At 49.0% G+C, this 15,067-nt stretch overlaps 1 protein-coding gene across 2 annotated transcripts; it reads right to left on the bottom strand.

Moving 5' to 3' along the window:
• Positions 1-7,190: 7,190 nt before the first annotated feature.
• Positions 7,191-11,338, bottom strand: LAMTOR2 (late endosomal/lysosomal adaptor, MAPK and MTOR activator 2). 2 transcript variants are annotated; one of them, XM_075907344.2, is made up of 4 exons: positions 11,179-11,338; positions 9,658-9,820; positions 8,461-8,550; positions 7,191-7,467 (listed from the first exon to the last, which is right to left on the bottom strand). In XM_075907344.2, the coding sequence occupies exons 1-4, from the start codon at positions 11,244-11,246 to the stop codon at positions 7,411-7,413; spliced, it is 378 nt and encodes a 125-aa protein (XP_075763459.1). In that variant the 5' UTR covers positions 11,247-11,338; the 3' UTR covers positions 7,191-7,410. The 2 variants fall into 2 exon arrangements, with proteins under 2 accessions (XP_075763459.1, XP_089628645.1); XM_089772519.1 differs by lacking the exon at positions 8,461-8,550.
• Positions 11,339-15,067: the final 3,729 nt, after the last annotated feature.

Raw genomic sequence — 15,067 nt, 5'->3', positions numbered from 1 at the left:
TGTGCCCAGTGAGGTGAACCTCAGAAGGCTGGATCCAGGCAAGCCGGGGGCCACATCTGGCCCCCAGGCCTGAGGTTCCCCACCCCTGGTGTAGAAGGACCAGTTTGAGTGGGGGGTTTCATCACAGGATATGAACTCATAGGAAAGATGAATCTTTCATTCCTGGGGATGCCAGAGGAATTCTGAAGGGCTGGCAAGTCTCTGGAGGAGGGAGGGCCAGCAGGAAGCCAGACAGCAGGGTGTGGGAGGCAGAGGGGACAAGGAGAAAGAGCTGAGGATGGAGAGAGGAGCAATTTGCCTGCGGAACCAACTCTGCGGATCTGGGTCAAGTGCCTCAAAAAACACGCTTTGCCTCAGGTGTGTCTATGCCTACAGCGGGCTCCCCTGGAAACAGTCCATGCCTGTCTGGTGACACACCAGGGAGTGAATCAGGGATCTGCAGCGTGAAAAGTCTGAGCCCCCTTCTCGCTTCAGCTCAGCCCTGCAGCCTGACTTCTGTGGCTGGGACCAAGAGAGAGGCCTGTAACACACACTCTGGCCTGGGGCTGACACCGTTTATTTCCTGAAGGACTCCTTGGAGGAGCAGAGTGCCAAGGGGACTGACTATTTGAGAGGGGAAGGGATGAACTAACAGGAGTCTGGCTGGGGTTGACAAGAGGGGATGCAGAGGAGGGTCCAGTTGTACCAGGGCTCCAAGTTCGAGGAGCCCCAAAATATCTGTGTAAAGAAAGTGACAGGCAGAGCCATCCCATCTGTGGTAGGATGAACCAGGGTGGCTGCTCCGGCTCCTGGTGAATATGGGGGGGGGGCTCTAATCCAGGACGTTGTTTGGGGGAGGTGATGGTGGTGGGCAGGAGCACAGCAGCAATGGGGCTTGGGGAAGGGGGGGGGAACAAGGGTGGGGCCTGAGGTGGGGAAGGGGGATCCCAGGGCTTGGAGCACTGAGGGTCATCCAGGCCCTGCACCCCCCTAGGGATGGCCCTGGTGACATGGGGGGAGCCCCAGGGAATACAATGTACTTGGGCCCCAATTGCCCCTTGCTCTGCCCCTGCAGACCGTGTGCCTGCTGTGACTAAGGTGAACCCACGGAGCATGAGAGAGGCATTCTCAGTCATCCGTGTGCGAATGACTCGCGCACCTCAGCGGTCCATGGAGGTGACCTCTGGACTCCGTGCTGTACATAGACCCAGTGAGAGACAGACCCTACCTGAAGAGACAGCTTACCAATGCAAACAGCGGCCCAAAGGCTGGGGAGGGGTTTGATTTCCATGGTTCAAAACCCAGCTCTCCTGACTCCAGCCTGGTGGGCAACCCCTGAGCCAGGCCCTCCTCTCACAAGCAGGTCCTGTCACTGCATCAGCATCTGCTCTGGGGACTGGTAGAAGAGACACTGGAAAGGCCTCTAAAGAGGAGCTGAGGGAAAAGGTTTTAAAGTGGCTCAGGCTGGTGGGGGGAAGGGGGGAGGCCCCCAATATTTCATTCCGCAAATGGGGTTCTCATTGCCTAGCCTTAGAGCAGGGGTGGAGAACCGACGGCGTCAGGGCCCTCCTAGCATTAGGGAATCGACATTGTTCCTGCAAGGGGCAGGAGCACACAAAATCGACTAGCCTGGGCCTGCCTAGACTCTGGTGTGAGGGGAATGGCTCAGTTGGGGGGTTTGTTGGGTTTTTGTTTGTTTGTTTTGTTTTTTTCGTTCTCACTTGGGGGCGGCCCCCGACTGATTTTTCTGTGGGTCTGTGGCCCCCGACCCAAAAAAGGTTCCCCACCCCCGGCTTACAGCCACTACAGGGCAGTGAGCGAACCCAGGGCTGCATGAGGCAAGTCCCTAGCTCCACCCCTGCTGCCTGAGGCCCCGCCCCTGCTGCCCAAGGCCCCCATGGAACCCAAGACCCCACACTGTAGGGGCAGGCCACCCCCACCCTAGCTTTCCCTAGAGCACAGGGAGGGTCGGTGGCCCCCCCCCTCCAAACCCAGAGGGCAGGCAGCGAGCGGCTCCTCTGGCCTTGGAGCCCGGGTGATGCTGAAGCCCAGGCACCCCAGGAGACTGGAGGGAGCCACACTGAGTGGGAGGGGGTTTGGGGGCAGAGTGTGGGTGGGACCAGCCAGGCAGCTTGGGAAGGTATTGCCTTCCCTTGCCTCTTACACCTGCCACCCATGAGCCGCTACGATCCCGCCGCTGGATCCCCAGAGCTGCCACTGCAGGAGAATGATCAGCCCTTGGACGGATCTTAGGTACGGGAGGCAGCGCGACTAAGCCAACAGGGCTTTCGTCTATGCCTGGGACCGCACCTCTTTCCGGCTGGGCAGGGAGCTGTGTGAGCTAATGCCACCGCCTACGTAGGCAGGTGAAAACTCAGCAGGGGGTGGGAGAGGCCAAGTCACAGGAGGAGAAATCAGAGCCATTAAGGGCTTAGCGCTACCCAGCACCGACGCTGTGCGCTCGTGAACTATTTCATGCTAATGCGGGGTGGGGGGGTATGCGAAGTCCAGGAGGCTAATTCCCCATTGTACTCTTTTTACATGGCTCAGGAAGCCCTTTTTACATGGCTCAGGAAGCAAGTGAAATCCTGGCCCTACCAGTGGTGCTAGAACAATTCTTGATGTGAGCTGCACCCCGCCCCAGCTGTGGCTGCACCCCAAACCACTCCTTAGAGCTGGGGCTGGCAGCAAAGCCCCTGAGGCTAGCAGCTGAGTAAGACCCAGGGTGGACAATGGAGTTCCTGGGCATGGGGCCAGCTGGCAGTGGGGTCAGTGTCTGGGAGCCCAGCATGCAGGGTGGGCAGTCAGGACTCTGGAACCTGCAACAGAGCAGCCAAGACACAGGGTGCAAAAACTGAGGGTAGTGCAGCACCCCATACACCCATACTTCCTGCGCTTATGGGTGCCACTGCTGTTACTGGCCAAGCTCCCATGGGCCTCCCTCATTATAGCTCATAGTTTTCTTCTGCCACTCCCAAAGGAGAGCAGTATCATTACTCCCATTTTACAGGCAGGGAAGCTGAGGCACAGAGCAAGCAAGTGACTTGCCTGAGGTCACCCAACAGTCCAGAAGCAGGACTAGAATACAGGTCTCCTGACTCCCTGTCCAAAGCACTAGGCTACGCTGCGTCCCCCTTAGCTCTGAGTTAGCAAATTTCCTTCTATTTCCATAATTTGTATAAACATGAGTGGATTAGAGGAGGAGATACAACTATTTTGGATTTGTCTACACAGTGCCACAGCCCCGACTCAGGGCATGTGAACTGGTGTGTGCTCTCATTGGCTGCTACTCTGTGCAGACTCTGCCAGCATGAAAAGGTGCCTAGTTTGCATTGATGTAGCTCTGTGTCAGACAGGACCATGTGAACACAAAAGTTGGGTAGCTTTTAGTTCACACCCCCTGGGCCAGCCCAGGGCAGGCAGAGCATGGTACCATCCTCCGTCCCGCTGTTCTTGGCATGACCCAAGCCTTAACCCTGGGCACAGCACTACATGAACTGGCTAGTTTCACTTTTAAAAAACACCAGGACAGCTTCTCCTGCTGTTGGTGCAGATCAGAAATAACTCCACTTACACTGTGGTAGGAGGGGGAGAATCGGGTGTTTGTGGGCCTCCTACCACCGGTGGCTGGATTTACAGAATCAGACCTGGACACTGCTGGTATCTCCAAGAACAGACACTCCGAATTCATGTCTGTAGTCAGTCACGGGGGTGTAAATCCAGATTGACTCGCTCCAGATTTACACCAGTGTTACTGACAGCAGAGCATTTTCGGTTAGGAAATGAAAGTTGCATTCCTTATCCTCTGCTGCCATCATGTGAGCAACAGAGGGAAAAACTAGACAGCTCAGCAACCCCTGAATCCTCTTTAGCCTTCTGCCCCAGGCCAACGTGTTCAAAAATCCATCACCACTTGCTTCAGTAGAAGCTGCAAGAACCCCACTTCTCCCTCCCAAATAGGCAGCCATGCCTCCTTCCCCCTTGAAACTCCCTCACTTGAGGGATTGCTTGAGGCCTTAATGCCAAGGCTCTGCCTTTTAAAAGGGCTCCCCCAAATGCTCTTGCATGCAACCTATTAGACCACTTAAACTAGTGCTCAGTCACCAGAGTGATGGGCTCAGTACCAGAACCTACATAAGTGTCTAGTCCTGCTTCCTTAAATTCTTGCCCTCTGTATGATCCTGTGGCAGAGAGTTCCACAGTCTAATTTCACAGTAGATTGAAGGGGGAGGGGGAACCTTGTGAGATGTACATAGTGGCGCACAGACCTAGGCACATTACAGTAATACCTAGAAGCACCACCCGAGGCATGTGCTAGGGTAATGTGAAGATACAAGCAAGGGATATCCCAACCCCAGAAAGCTTGCAGTCTAAATAGAGAAGGCAGGAGAGGAAAACAGGATGGGAAGTTACTTTCCCAGGCAAACGTGGCAGACCTCAGGATAGATCCCAGGACTCGTCATTCCCCATCAGATACTCCACATTATGCCGCTTTTCCTGGGCCCATAAAGTTGGCTTCATGTTTGCTTTCTGCAGAGGGGTGAGTTTAGCCCAAAGTAAACAGCCCAGGGGCCTTACTGTGGGCAAAGCTAATTAAAAGATGCAGCCAAGTGTTGGGGAGAAAACAGTGGGGCCCCAAGTAGCTGTAGCTTGCAACTTGTTTAAAAAAATCCCCCCCAAATTAACACCACGATCCACTCAAGGGTGTGGAAGGGAACATTGCTCAAGAGGGATGCAGCTGAATTCTGCTCCACTAGCTGAGCCTACCTACTCCATCCAGACATTGCCCAAGCTCTAGCCCTCAATGCTTCCCATGGTCGGAGCCTAAGCCAGCAGTGGGCAACCTAGGCTAGTGAGTGGGCCACGGGAGTGGCCACCTTCCTCTCACGTGGGCTGCCAGATTGTCATAACCAAGACACGCTCCCGAGACAGGGGCGCTTTGCTCACTGCACTTGCGTCCCTAGAATGTGCAGGAGGCGTGGATGGAACCATAGGAGCTCTGTGATTGGCTGCAGAGGGAGCACACTGTACTCACAGTCAGTGTTGAGTGTGATCAGCCTGCACCTCCCTTCCTGTGCCTTGGCTTTGTGTGTCACTTTAGTAGGAAAAAACCCCGATGCAGCTGGAAACCAGGAGAATCTAGCAACCCTGCCTATGGGCAACAAGGTGTCGCCCAAGCCACACTAGAAACCTGATGGGCTGCACTTTGCCCACCACTGGCCTAGGACCAGGCTCAGAGCTGCAGCAAGGTTGGATGAGGGTGGAGTTTCTCAGACTGAGAAGCTTCAGATATTACACTCCTCCCCCTTCTCAGATTGCAGGCCCCCCCCCCCAAGCACTGGCACATCCATCTTTCTCTAGAAGTCGGGACAGAGCTGCTGCAGGAGACCAGACTAAATTTACATCAGTCCTTAGAGATGAACCCTTGTTTTGCACATCAGAAAGGTGTAAACCAGTAGGCACTCCACCCAGGGATACATACCCCTGAGGTCTTCCAGGTGGTACACAACTCATCTAGACATTTGCCTAGTTTACAACAGGCTGTATAAAAAGCACTAGTGCAATCAGTACTGTACCAACTAAAATTTCATTCAAAGACTTGTGTGCTGCTCTGTACACTGAAATGCAAGTACAATAGTTATATACCAGTTGATTTATTTTATAATTGAATCATAAGAAATGAGAAGGTCAGCCATTTTTCAATACCGGTTTGCTGTGACAGTTGTATTTTTACATCTGATTTTATAAGTAAGTAGCTTAAGTGAACTGAAAGATGAGGTGCACAAGGCAAGCCACACTCTTGAAAGGGGTACAGAAGGTTAAGAGCCACTGGTATAAATTAGACCTGGCCACAAGTCCTCAAATCACAAAGCACCCATTTCTCAAAGAGAAGGAAAAGCTGACCTCAAAAGAATTTTGAGAAGAGTTTGAGGGGGGTCAAGATATGCTATTTTAACTTTTTTGTTTTAATTGGAGTTGTTTGTGCCAACGTAACTGTTGCACAAGTAAAAATAAAGAGGCCATCAGACAAAACATCCCAGTTGCCCACAACTGACATTTGAGATTTTTTTTTTCCAGCTTAGAGAGCCACTTGCAAGATTAATTTTTTCATCCCAATTTGCAATGGAAGAAAGTTTTGAAAGTCATCCTAGGCCAGGAAACCTGTTTCACCCCCAGCTCTAGTGCAGCCCCATGCAACTCTCATCTGCCTAACCACCACTCCCCACCAATGTCCCCTCTAATCTTTTCCATCTATGTACAAATTTTTTTCCATCCACAGGCAGAATAAATGTTGTGCAATGAGGCATGTGCAAATGTGCACCACTAGTAGAAACCACAAACTTAATCAACTGGGTGGCATTTGACTCTGAGTGGATGCACAAGTGCACAACTGACAGGGAACACTGCTCCCCATACAACTCTATCCACCTCTTGAGCTGGTCTACAGTAAAAAGTTAGGTCCAGCTAGCTATATCTTTCAGGGATGTGAAAAAGCCACACCTTGAGTAATAATGAAGTCAACCTAACTCCAGGTTTAGACAATACTAGATGGACAGGAAAAATACCACACTAACAGGAAAACTCTGCCCCTCTGTATGTAGTGTCCACTAGGGAAGTTAAAATGTGGGTAATTGTGTAAACATGTAACTGCTGGGGGGGAGCGGGGAGGGACACCTCAGTTACACCCCCTCCCCCACAGTTGGCTCCCTGGGAACTGGTGCGTGCTGCTTCCAGGAAGCCAGTGCGTGCTGGGAGCTGGCTTTTAAGTTGACTCCCAGCGTACACCAACTGCTGCCCCACACTGCTGCCTCTGCGCCAGAGGCAGCAGTGCTAAAAGCCACTTCCTGGTGCATACCGGCTCCCTTCTGAGTCCCACTCCTGGGGAGCTGGCTGCTGCCCGCACATTGCTGCCTTGGACACAGAAGCAGCAGCAGCACGGGGTGGCACCTGGCTCCCCAGGAGCTGGGTAGGAGCCTATGTGTAACTGTGAACGTTAGCATTTAAGCCCAGGCTTCCCATTTACACGGTCATATGCTCACATCCCTAGAGTCCACAGGCCTCATAAGGGCGGCCATCTTGGGTCAGACCAAAATTCCATCTCTCCAGTATTCTGTCTTCCGACAGTAGCCAATGTTGGGTGCTTCGAGGGAAGGAACCAGACAGGTAACCAACAAGTGATCTTCTCTCAAAGAGGCAAGATGGGACTTCACTGTCAAATACTCGATTTTATTTTTAACTACCTTAAAAATAGGCCCCAAGCATCCCCCACTGCTGCCAGGTAGTTTTCAGTGTGAGGTCAATGTCTGGATTGCTCCTGGATCCACTCACAAGCCCACTTCACCAGTTCTCCATTACAAGAGCTTTTGGGGGAAGGGTTCGTTGAGCTGCGCCTGCCTCATGCGACCTTCACTCTCCCCCTCTGCAGTTTGCTCAGGACGCTGCCACTTGTGTGAGAGGTTCTTCCAGATACTGGACAAGGGCCTGGGCCTGCGAACAGATTGTTATTCAGCACAGTAAGACGAGCCCTAGTGAGTAGGCAATAAACCACACTCTGTTTACAACAGAACTGCTGCTCCTCCCTGCTAAGTAGTGGTGAAATATTATTTTACCACGAGGAAACCAAGGCAAACAGCCTATCTGTGGGCAGAGTGGCACAGAACTGGGACTTGCTAGGGGCTGTTCAAACACAAAAAAGACAGTTCAGGTCTTGTCCTGAAATCACACAGATTTTGTGGGCAGTTATTTAAAAAAAAAAAAAACACCTATACTTTAAGGCACTGATCCTGCTTTCATTTGTACAAAGTTCTGGCTGTTTTATAGGGGCCTAAATGTTAGGCTCTCCCTTTGCTAGAATGGAGTTTAGAGGCTCAGGGCTGTCCCTAGGATTGAGGCCCTACACAATATTAGTCAACCGGTGCCCCTATATCCGATGGCAGCTGAGGGGAGGCGGGAAAGAGGGGAGGCGATGATTTCTTAGAGATGTGATTTCACAGTATTCAGCAACACACTAATGAAGTATTTTATAACAAATTTTAAACTAAGATACTGTTGAATAATACAGTCAGTTTCTGAATGTACAAGATATATCTGGGGCTGGCAAATGCCACTGTAATGGCTCTCACAGGTAATGCCTCTCTGCTAATAATTTAAAATTGAAGAAGCCTGCCAGGGCTAATTAGATCCTCTCCGGAGGAAGCAGCGCTACAGAACAGGGATAGGAAGAGCCATGTGGGTGGGCAGTAAGGCCCAGAGGTGCCCTACACAGCTGCATATTCTGTGTATGGATAAGGACGACTCTGACGAGGCGCTTGATTCCCCAAATACCTCATCTAGGTTCCTCCCCAGCAAATGTCACTAAAATCCATCCCCCACATCAGTTAGAGAGCCACTCATACTATGCAGAGTTCACCAATCTACTTTTCAAACTGCAGCTACACAGCTGCCCCACGCCTCAAATGCAATCCGGCAGCTCCGCATCACCTTGGCTTTCAGCATCCCAAATCCAACAGTCTCTTTTGCATACATGCACAGCAAGAGATTCGCCACCCGAGTGATAGCAACACGACCCTCCTGCAGTTGGGGGGGGGGGGGGGGAGAGGGAGAGAAGGGGAGGCCGGCAGAAGGGAAGAAAAGAAAAAAAAAGGATTTGAAGGATAGGTTTCCACTCTAGACCCCCCATGTCCCGGACATTTTAACCTTCTGCTCTTACAGTCAGACAGACACTGGGATCCAAATCTCCACTGGGAAGGCACTGTGGTGCAGTCTGCTGGGAATTCAAGAGACCTGGATTCTCTTTCCAGTTTTGGCACTGGCTAACCTTGGAAAGTCACCTCATTTCTTTCCCATCTGTAAGACTGGAGACGACCCTCCTTTGTGAATTGCTTAGATACCTACTGATGATAGATTCCTGTGACACCTTAAGACTGATTTATAAGGGAATAAGTTTTTGTGGGCAAAACCCCATTTCGTCAGGTGCATAGTGGAAATTACAGAGGCAAGCATTAACATACTGTACAATTTCCACTCCATGCACCTGACAAAGCGGGTTTTTGCCCACAAAAACTTATGCCCAAATAAATCTGTCTTTAAGGTGTCAATGGATTCTTTGTTGTTTTTGTGGATACACACTAACACAACTACCCCTGAGACTTGATGCTAGAATGCTGCTTCAGAGCAAGGTATTATGTTCTTACTGCCCTGCACAAGGTGATCAAACAAATTGACCAACATTATCCCATCAGATTGTCCCATCACACTTGAAAGCCTAGGTCATTCTTAAAGAGCAAGGCATTTGCTCTGAAATAAGATCTTTCAGCCGCATGTGTGCGAGGGAGAAGGAAGAATGGCAACCTGCTTAAAGTTTTGGCTTTGGATAACTTGTGTTCCTATGGCATCTAAGTACTTAATCTGAACTTCAGCCTCACCCCACGGTGCAACTATTATCCTCGTTTTATACATGGGGAAACTGAGGCAGAAAAGAGGCAGTAAACCTATATCAGTCCATGGAAGAGCGGAGAACAGGCATCTGGAGTCCTGTGATCCAATTCCACATCTGTTTCAGGGATCTATGGGTTAAACTGACAAGAGCGGAGACATGTAGCAGCATTCTACTGCTGAAAAACTGAGCCTTTCCTGTAGGAATGAATCCCTGCCCCATCCCTGCACCTCACAACGTACCATGCAGTCCATAAGGATGAATTTCAGGTTGTCCTCATTGAAAGCCTGGTGACCGTTCTTGTCATAGGCCACCCAAATGTTACTGGCGATGGCTGCCGTGACCCTGGCATCTGTGTCTCCATAACCAGAATACGCAAGTAGAGATCCCTCATTGTTCAGAAGTCTACAAAGGACAGAGGGGGAGAATTTGAGCCAAGAGCCCACAGGGTTTTGTGCCACTTCTGCTTAGGCACGGACTTCACTCATAGGGGTTTCTATGGTGCTCATCACCTTAGTATCTGATCAGACAGAACACACACGGAATCTCATGACATCCCCTCTGAGGCATGTCTCACCCTCATTTTAGAGAGGGTATCCAAGGCGAAGTGATAAGACCAAGGGCAGATAAGGCAGTGGCAGAGCTTTACTTTACACACCCCAAACCATCCTTCCTCTCTAGCAGGGGTGCTCGTTTTCCATGGGTGCAGCAGCTCCTAGGAAGAGAGGGCTGTGGGGGAATGGACCTCCCAAATTTTTTATTTTACTGTCTTGTGGATACTGCTCTGGATACAGCCTCAGCCTGAGAGTGCGCACGGGCTAAGTCTACACTGGCACTTTACTTTTTGGCTCAGGGGTGCCCCCCCGCAACCCCTGAGCGCAGTAAGTTACAGCACAGTGCCAGTGTGAACCAGACTACAGTGCTGGGAGCACAACTCCTGGCACAGCCTCAACGTTTGTATCCACATCTGCATTTGTAAGAGTGATCCGTGGATTTGCAGGCTATACAGATGCAACTGTTCCCCGCCCCCATTTCTTTGCCTTCATGTGGCTACCCACATGCAGACCCAGCACAGAGAAGACCTACGCAAGAAAAACAGACTACCTGCATGCAACAACACCAAAGTGTACTTCACTGACATACCTCTCCCCAGGGCTTCAGCAGGGAAAATATTAGTAATCTGCTCTCCAAGTTCCCATCCCCTGTCCCCCACAATGCCTTCTGGAGGAAGTCCTGGCCAGACCCTTTTACCCCTATCAATGTGCCCTCTAATTTTTTCCACCCATATGGAAAATAAAATTTATGTGCAAATGTGCACCACCAGCAGAAATAGGTTACTGGCTGTGGGTACTGCAAGTGTTCTGCTAATCAGCTGGGCAGCATTTGAATCTCTCCTAGGTGACTGTCCAAGGCAAGCACTCAGCTTACAGGGAATGCTGACCTCCCCCTCCCCCCATCCACATCTAATGCCTCTGGGGAGGGACTACGCCTTATTAGGGTGCACTGGGCTGCTTCTTCCTCCCCACTTTTCAGAAAAGGAATTGTACAACACAACTGAAGCTGGGGGGGGGGGGCACCAAGATGTCTCTGTTCCTACCGGGGCATGAAGTGGGAGATGTAGGGAGAGGGGAAGACCCTTTGGAGGAGGGGGCACTAATCCTTAATGGGACCACTGATCTGGTCACAATACTTCAGGGACAGGGTTCCCTGATCCATACCCAGCCATGCCCACTCCTCTCCCCCACCACTCCCTTTATACTCACAGGGTGCTCTGGACCCCTCCAGTGTTGGCTTGGCTCAAGACCTGGGTTAGGGCCTTCGGGCGCAGCATGGTAGCAACAGACCCTTTTTCCTCCCTGCAGTGGTGGAAACACACACAGCTCAGAGAGCCTGCTTCCCCATCAGCTGATCAACCCGTGCAGGGCGACTTCAGCCCACAGCAGGCTGGGAGTTGTAGTTCCTTTCCAGTTCTGTTGCATAGACGGGGCATTTCATGCACACAGATTGCAGGGCAATTTCTCTTTGTGGGTGACTAGCATCCTGCTGGTGCTACAAACCAAACGAGCCCAGTCCTTAGCAGTTCACACAACTACTGTGATCTCCTGTAATCACACCACAGGAAACATAGCATTTACGGTCATACAAGCTACAGACAACTCACACATTTTGGGTCTTTTTAACATCCCCAGCTGCTGGAGTCAGTTGAACCTCAGCTTTCATGAAAACAAAGTTTCTAAACTTCACGATTGCCATGTTGCAAATGCCAAGCATGTAGAAAGGGAAGAGATAGAAAGAGACCCACGGGTCAGCCCCCTAGAACAATTTTGTGTTCTTTTTATTTGCTTGCTGGATTTTGAGCCTTTAGGAACATGTAGGTCACATTTACAAGATTCCCCTCCCCCCACAAAAAAACCCATCAGCTCCTTATCTATCTGACTCCTATATGACTTCAGGTGTTCATGCTGGAAGTCAGACACCAAATATGATGAGGCGGGTGATTAAAAACAAAACAAAAACACCAACCTACGGTCTGGGGACATTGCAGTTGTAGAGGAAAACTGATAAGCATGACATCTAAAGACTCAGGAAAAAAAAGCAAATACATGTTATTTTTGGAAGATCTTGTCATTTTTAAGCCAATCTCATGGCTTCTGGCAGACCTGACCCAGGAGTTTGATAATTTGGGCAGGGGTGACACTGCAGTCTTATCAGTGTCATTTTCCCTATTGCTGTCCCATCCGTTTATAAAATTCTCTGCTACCCCAGGTACCCCCAAGCCCTGTGGGGGCAGTAGAAGAAAAGAATAGGCAGGTGCGTGAGTGAACTGGGAAACTTTTTTCTTCTTAGCCCTGTGTACCTTTTAAGGACAGAGAATTCTGTATCTATGCAGGGACAGCTATCAGTCTAGGAAGCAAAGCTAATGCAGTATGTTACTGAAGGCCACATTTCTTGCACTCCACCACCATGACCACAGGTGTTCCCTGAAAGCTGGGCACTTGCACAGCCACTCAGGGGAGATTCAAACATCACTCAGCTGATTAGCAGAGCACTCACAGATAGCAATTTTTTTAATGTGCACTGAGGCATGTATGACTGTCCACTGTCCTTAAAACAAAAAAGCTACACACATGGATGGAAGAGAGAAGGAACATTGTTCAGGAGGACAATGAAAATGCAGTTGTCCTCCTTCAGAGTTCTAGGAGCATACATCCCATTTCATCCCCAAATAGGGACTCCTGATTTGTTAAAAAAAAAAAAAAAAAAAAAAAAGGCTCCATTGGGCTGGACCCAGGTATACACATATTACAGTAACACATCAAAGGCCTAATTGTGAAGCAAGATAGACTCTGTAGTCCCCCCTCCAAAGAATTTTAAACTTAATTAAGTTTAGCTAAGTATCCCAGCAAAACCAAGCCATTTTGCCAAAGTCTGCCCCCAACTGACAGTGCTGAAGAATATTGGCGGAGAAGGGGGGTTGAAGAATATTGGGGGAGAAGAATTACCCTCACCCAAGTGCTGCTTTAACAACATTGTAGCCCCACAATAATTACATTTGTAGCACAGATAACCCCTAAAAAAGGTCAAGAATCAAATAACTAAGTTACTTTCACACACAGCTACTTACATTAAGAGACTAGTTGCCTATCAGAGATTAGCAAGCACTCTCCAGTGCTTTTTATAGTTCTTTTGCAACAGCTCATTCCTGGGGGAGTGTGGGAGGAGCCTTCGAACCCTCCTTCCAACAGACTTTATCACTAATTAGACTGGGACTTGAGGATTCCCTGCTCTGCCATAGATTTCCTGTGTGACCTTGGGTAAATCATTTAATCTGCCTATGCCTCCAATCCCTGTATGTAAAAACTGGGGGCATCTGCACAGCACTGCCTCACATGGGGTTACTTTCAGGATAATATTCTATAGGTTGGAGGGGACTCAGATACTAAAATAATGGTGGCCAATGGGCCATATAAAGACCTTAGATTGATACACACATTAGAAGAACTGACTAGGCCTTGTCTTTACCAGCCACGCACCAACTGCCCCCTTGTTGTAGTTATTGAAATATGAGCACTAATTTTGCTGTGGTAGACAGTGCCTAATAGGTAGTGGTGTATTTTTCTGGTGTCTTTTTGTTGCTATCTCAGAAAACATACAGGGTGGATCTTGAATATTATTATTATACATAATTAATAATAAATCTTCCTTATGCTTCTTTCTTTTTTTCTTTCTTTCTTTCTTCAGAATCTGAGGAAGTGAATTGTAACTCAGGAAAGCATACAATCTAATACACTAATAAATCTGTTAGTTTTTAAAGTGCCACTGGACTCTTTGTTTTTGCTAAAACAGACTAACATGACTCTGAAACCTAACATTATATCAGCTGCTGATATCCCCAGGCATTATCCACAACAGACTGGATAGCCATAATCAGGGCTCACCGAACCACGGCGAGTCCCACTCGCCAGCCGTGCTGTCCGGAAATCTGCGCATGTGCAGATCACCCGAACCTGGCTCTTCCGGGTTGCAATCTACTCACCAAGGGCAAGTAGATTGTATTATTTGTTGAGCCCTGGCCATAATTAACTACTAGCACAGCTCTGAATACGGATGTTGTATTCAGTGTAGACAGGGTTTTCCCCACACTTCATTCCTATCTTTCTTTCTCACTCCAGATGCCCATTCCCAACTATCACTCAGAACTGTCCCTTCCAATCTGTCCCAGCCTAATTGCCACGGAATCTTTTGATCCTAATATTCCAACACCAGCTACTACAGAACACTCTGACTCCACATTCTATCCCCATGAAACCCTTTGATCCTGACACTCCATCCTCAGCTGTCATAGAACCTTGTTCCATGTTGTGGATATGACAACAAAAATGATTAAATACCTAAAAAACATGATCCATGAGGGAAGACTGAAAGAACTGGGTTTGTTTATTCAGGAAAAGAGAAGACTGAGAGGGAACATAACAGCTTTCAAGTGCCTAAAGGGTTGTTAGAAGGGAAAGGAGAAAAATTATTCTCCTTAACCTTTGATGATAGGACAAGAAGCAATGGCATAGAAGGTTCAGGTTGGACATTAGGAAGAAATTCCTAACTGTCAAGGTGGTTAAACACTGGAATAAATTGCCGAGGGGGGTTGTGGAATCTCCATCATTAGAGATTTTTAAGAGCAGATAACACAAACATCTATCTGGGATGAGATGATACTTGGTCCAGCCATGTGTGTAGGACTTGATGACCTTCTGAGGTCTCTTCCAGTTCTAGTATCCTATGAATTGGTGATATGGAATGGCTTCCAAATGAGGAGAGGTTAATAAAAGTGGGACTTTTCAGCTTGTGAAAGAGACATCTAAGGGGGAATATGATAGAGGTCTATAAAATCATGACTGTTGAGGGGAAAGTAAATAAGGAAGTGCTGTTTACTCATTCCCATAACAAAATAACTAGAGGTCACCAAATGAAATTAACAGACAGCAGGTTTAAAACAAACAGGAAGTATTTCTTCACAAAATGCACAGTCAACCTGTGGAACTCCTCATTAGAGGATGTTGTGAAGGCCATGACTATAACAGGGTTTAAAAAAGAGCTAGATAAATTAATGGAGGGTAGGTCCATCATTGGCTATTAGCCAGGATAGGCAGGGAT

The sequence above is a fragment of the Pelodiscus sinensis genome, chromosome 22, assembly GCF_052426305.1.
Source record: "Pelodiscus sinensis isolate ZL-2025 chromosome 22, ASM5242630v1, whole genome shotgun sequence".
Taxonomy (NCBI): domain Eukaryota; kingdom Metazoa; phylum Chordata; order Testudines; family Trionychidae; genus Pelodiscus; species Pelodiscus sinensis.
The sequence above is the reverse complement of the archived record's forward strand: the minus strand, read 5'-3'. Positions and strand labels throughout refer to the sequence as shown.

What these genes read in the sequence shown, in the direction of transcription:
- LAMTOR2 (XM_075907344.2), bottom strand. Translation starts at nt 11,246, where the DNA reads ATGCTGCGCCCGAAGGCCCTAACCCAGGTCTTGAGCCAAGCCAACACT. An exon ending in GGAGGGGTCCAGAGCACCCT is followed by an intron (nt 9,821 to 11,178) that starts GTGAGTATAAAG and finishes TGTCCTTTGTAG; the next exon opens with ACTTCTGAACAATGAGGGAT. An exon ending in TTGGGATGCTGAAAGCCAAG is followed by an intron (nt 7,468 to 8,460) that starts GTGATGCGGAGC and finishes ATCTGTTCGCAG; the next exon opens with GCCCAGGCCCTTGTCCAGTA.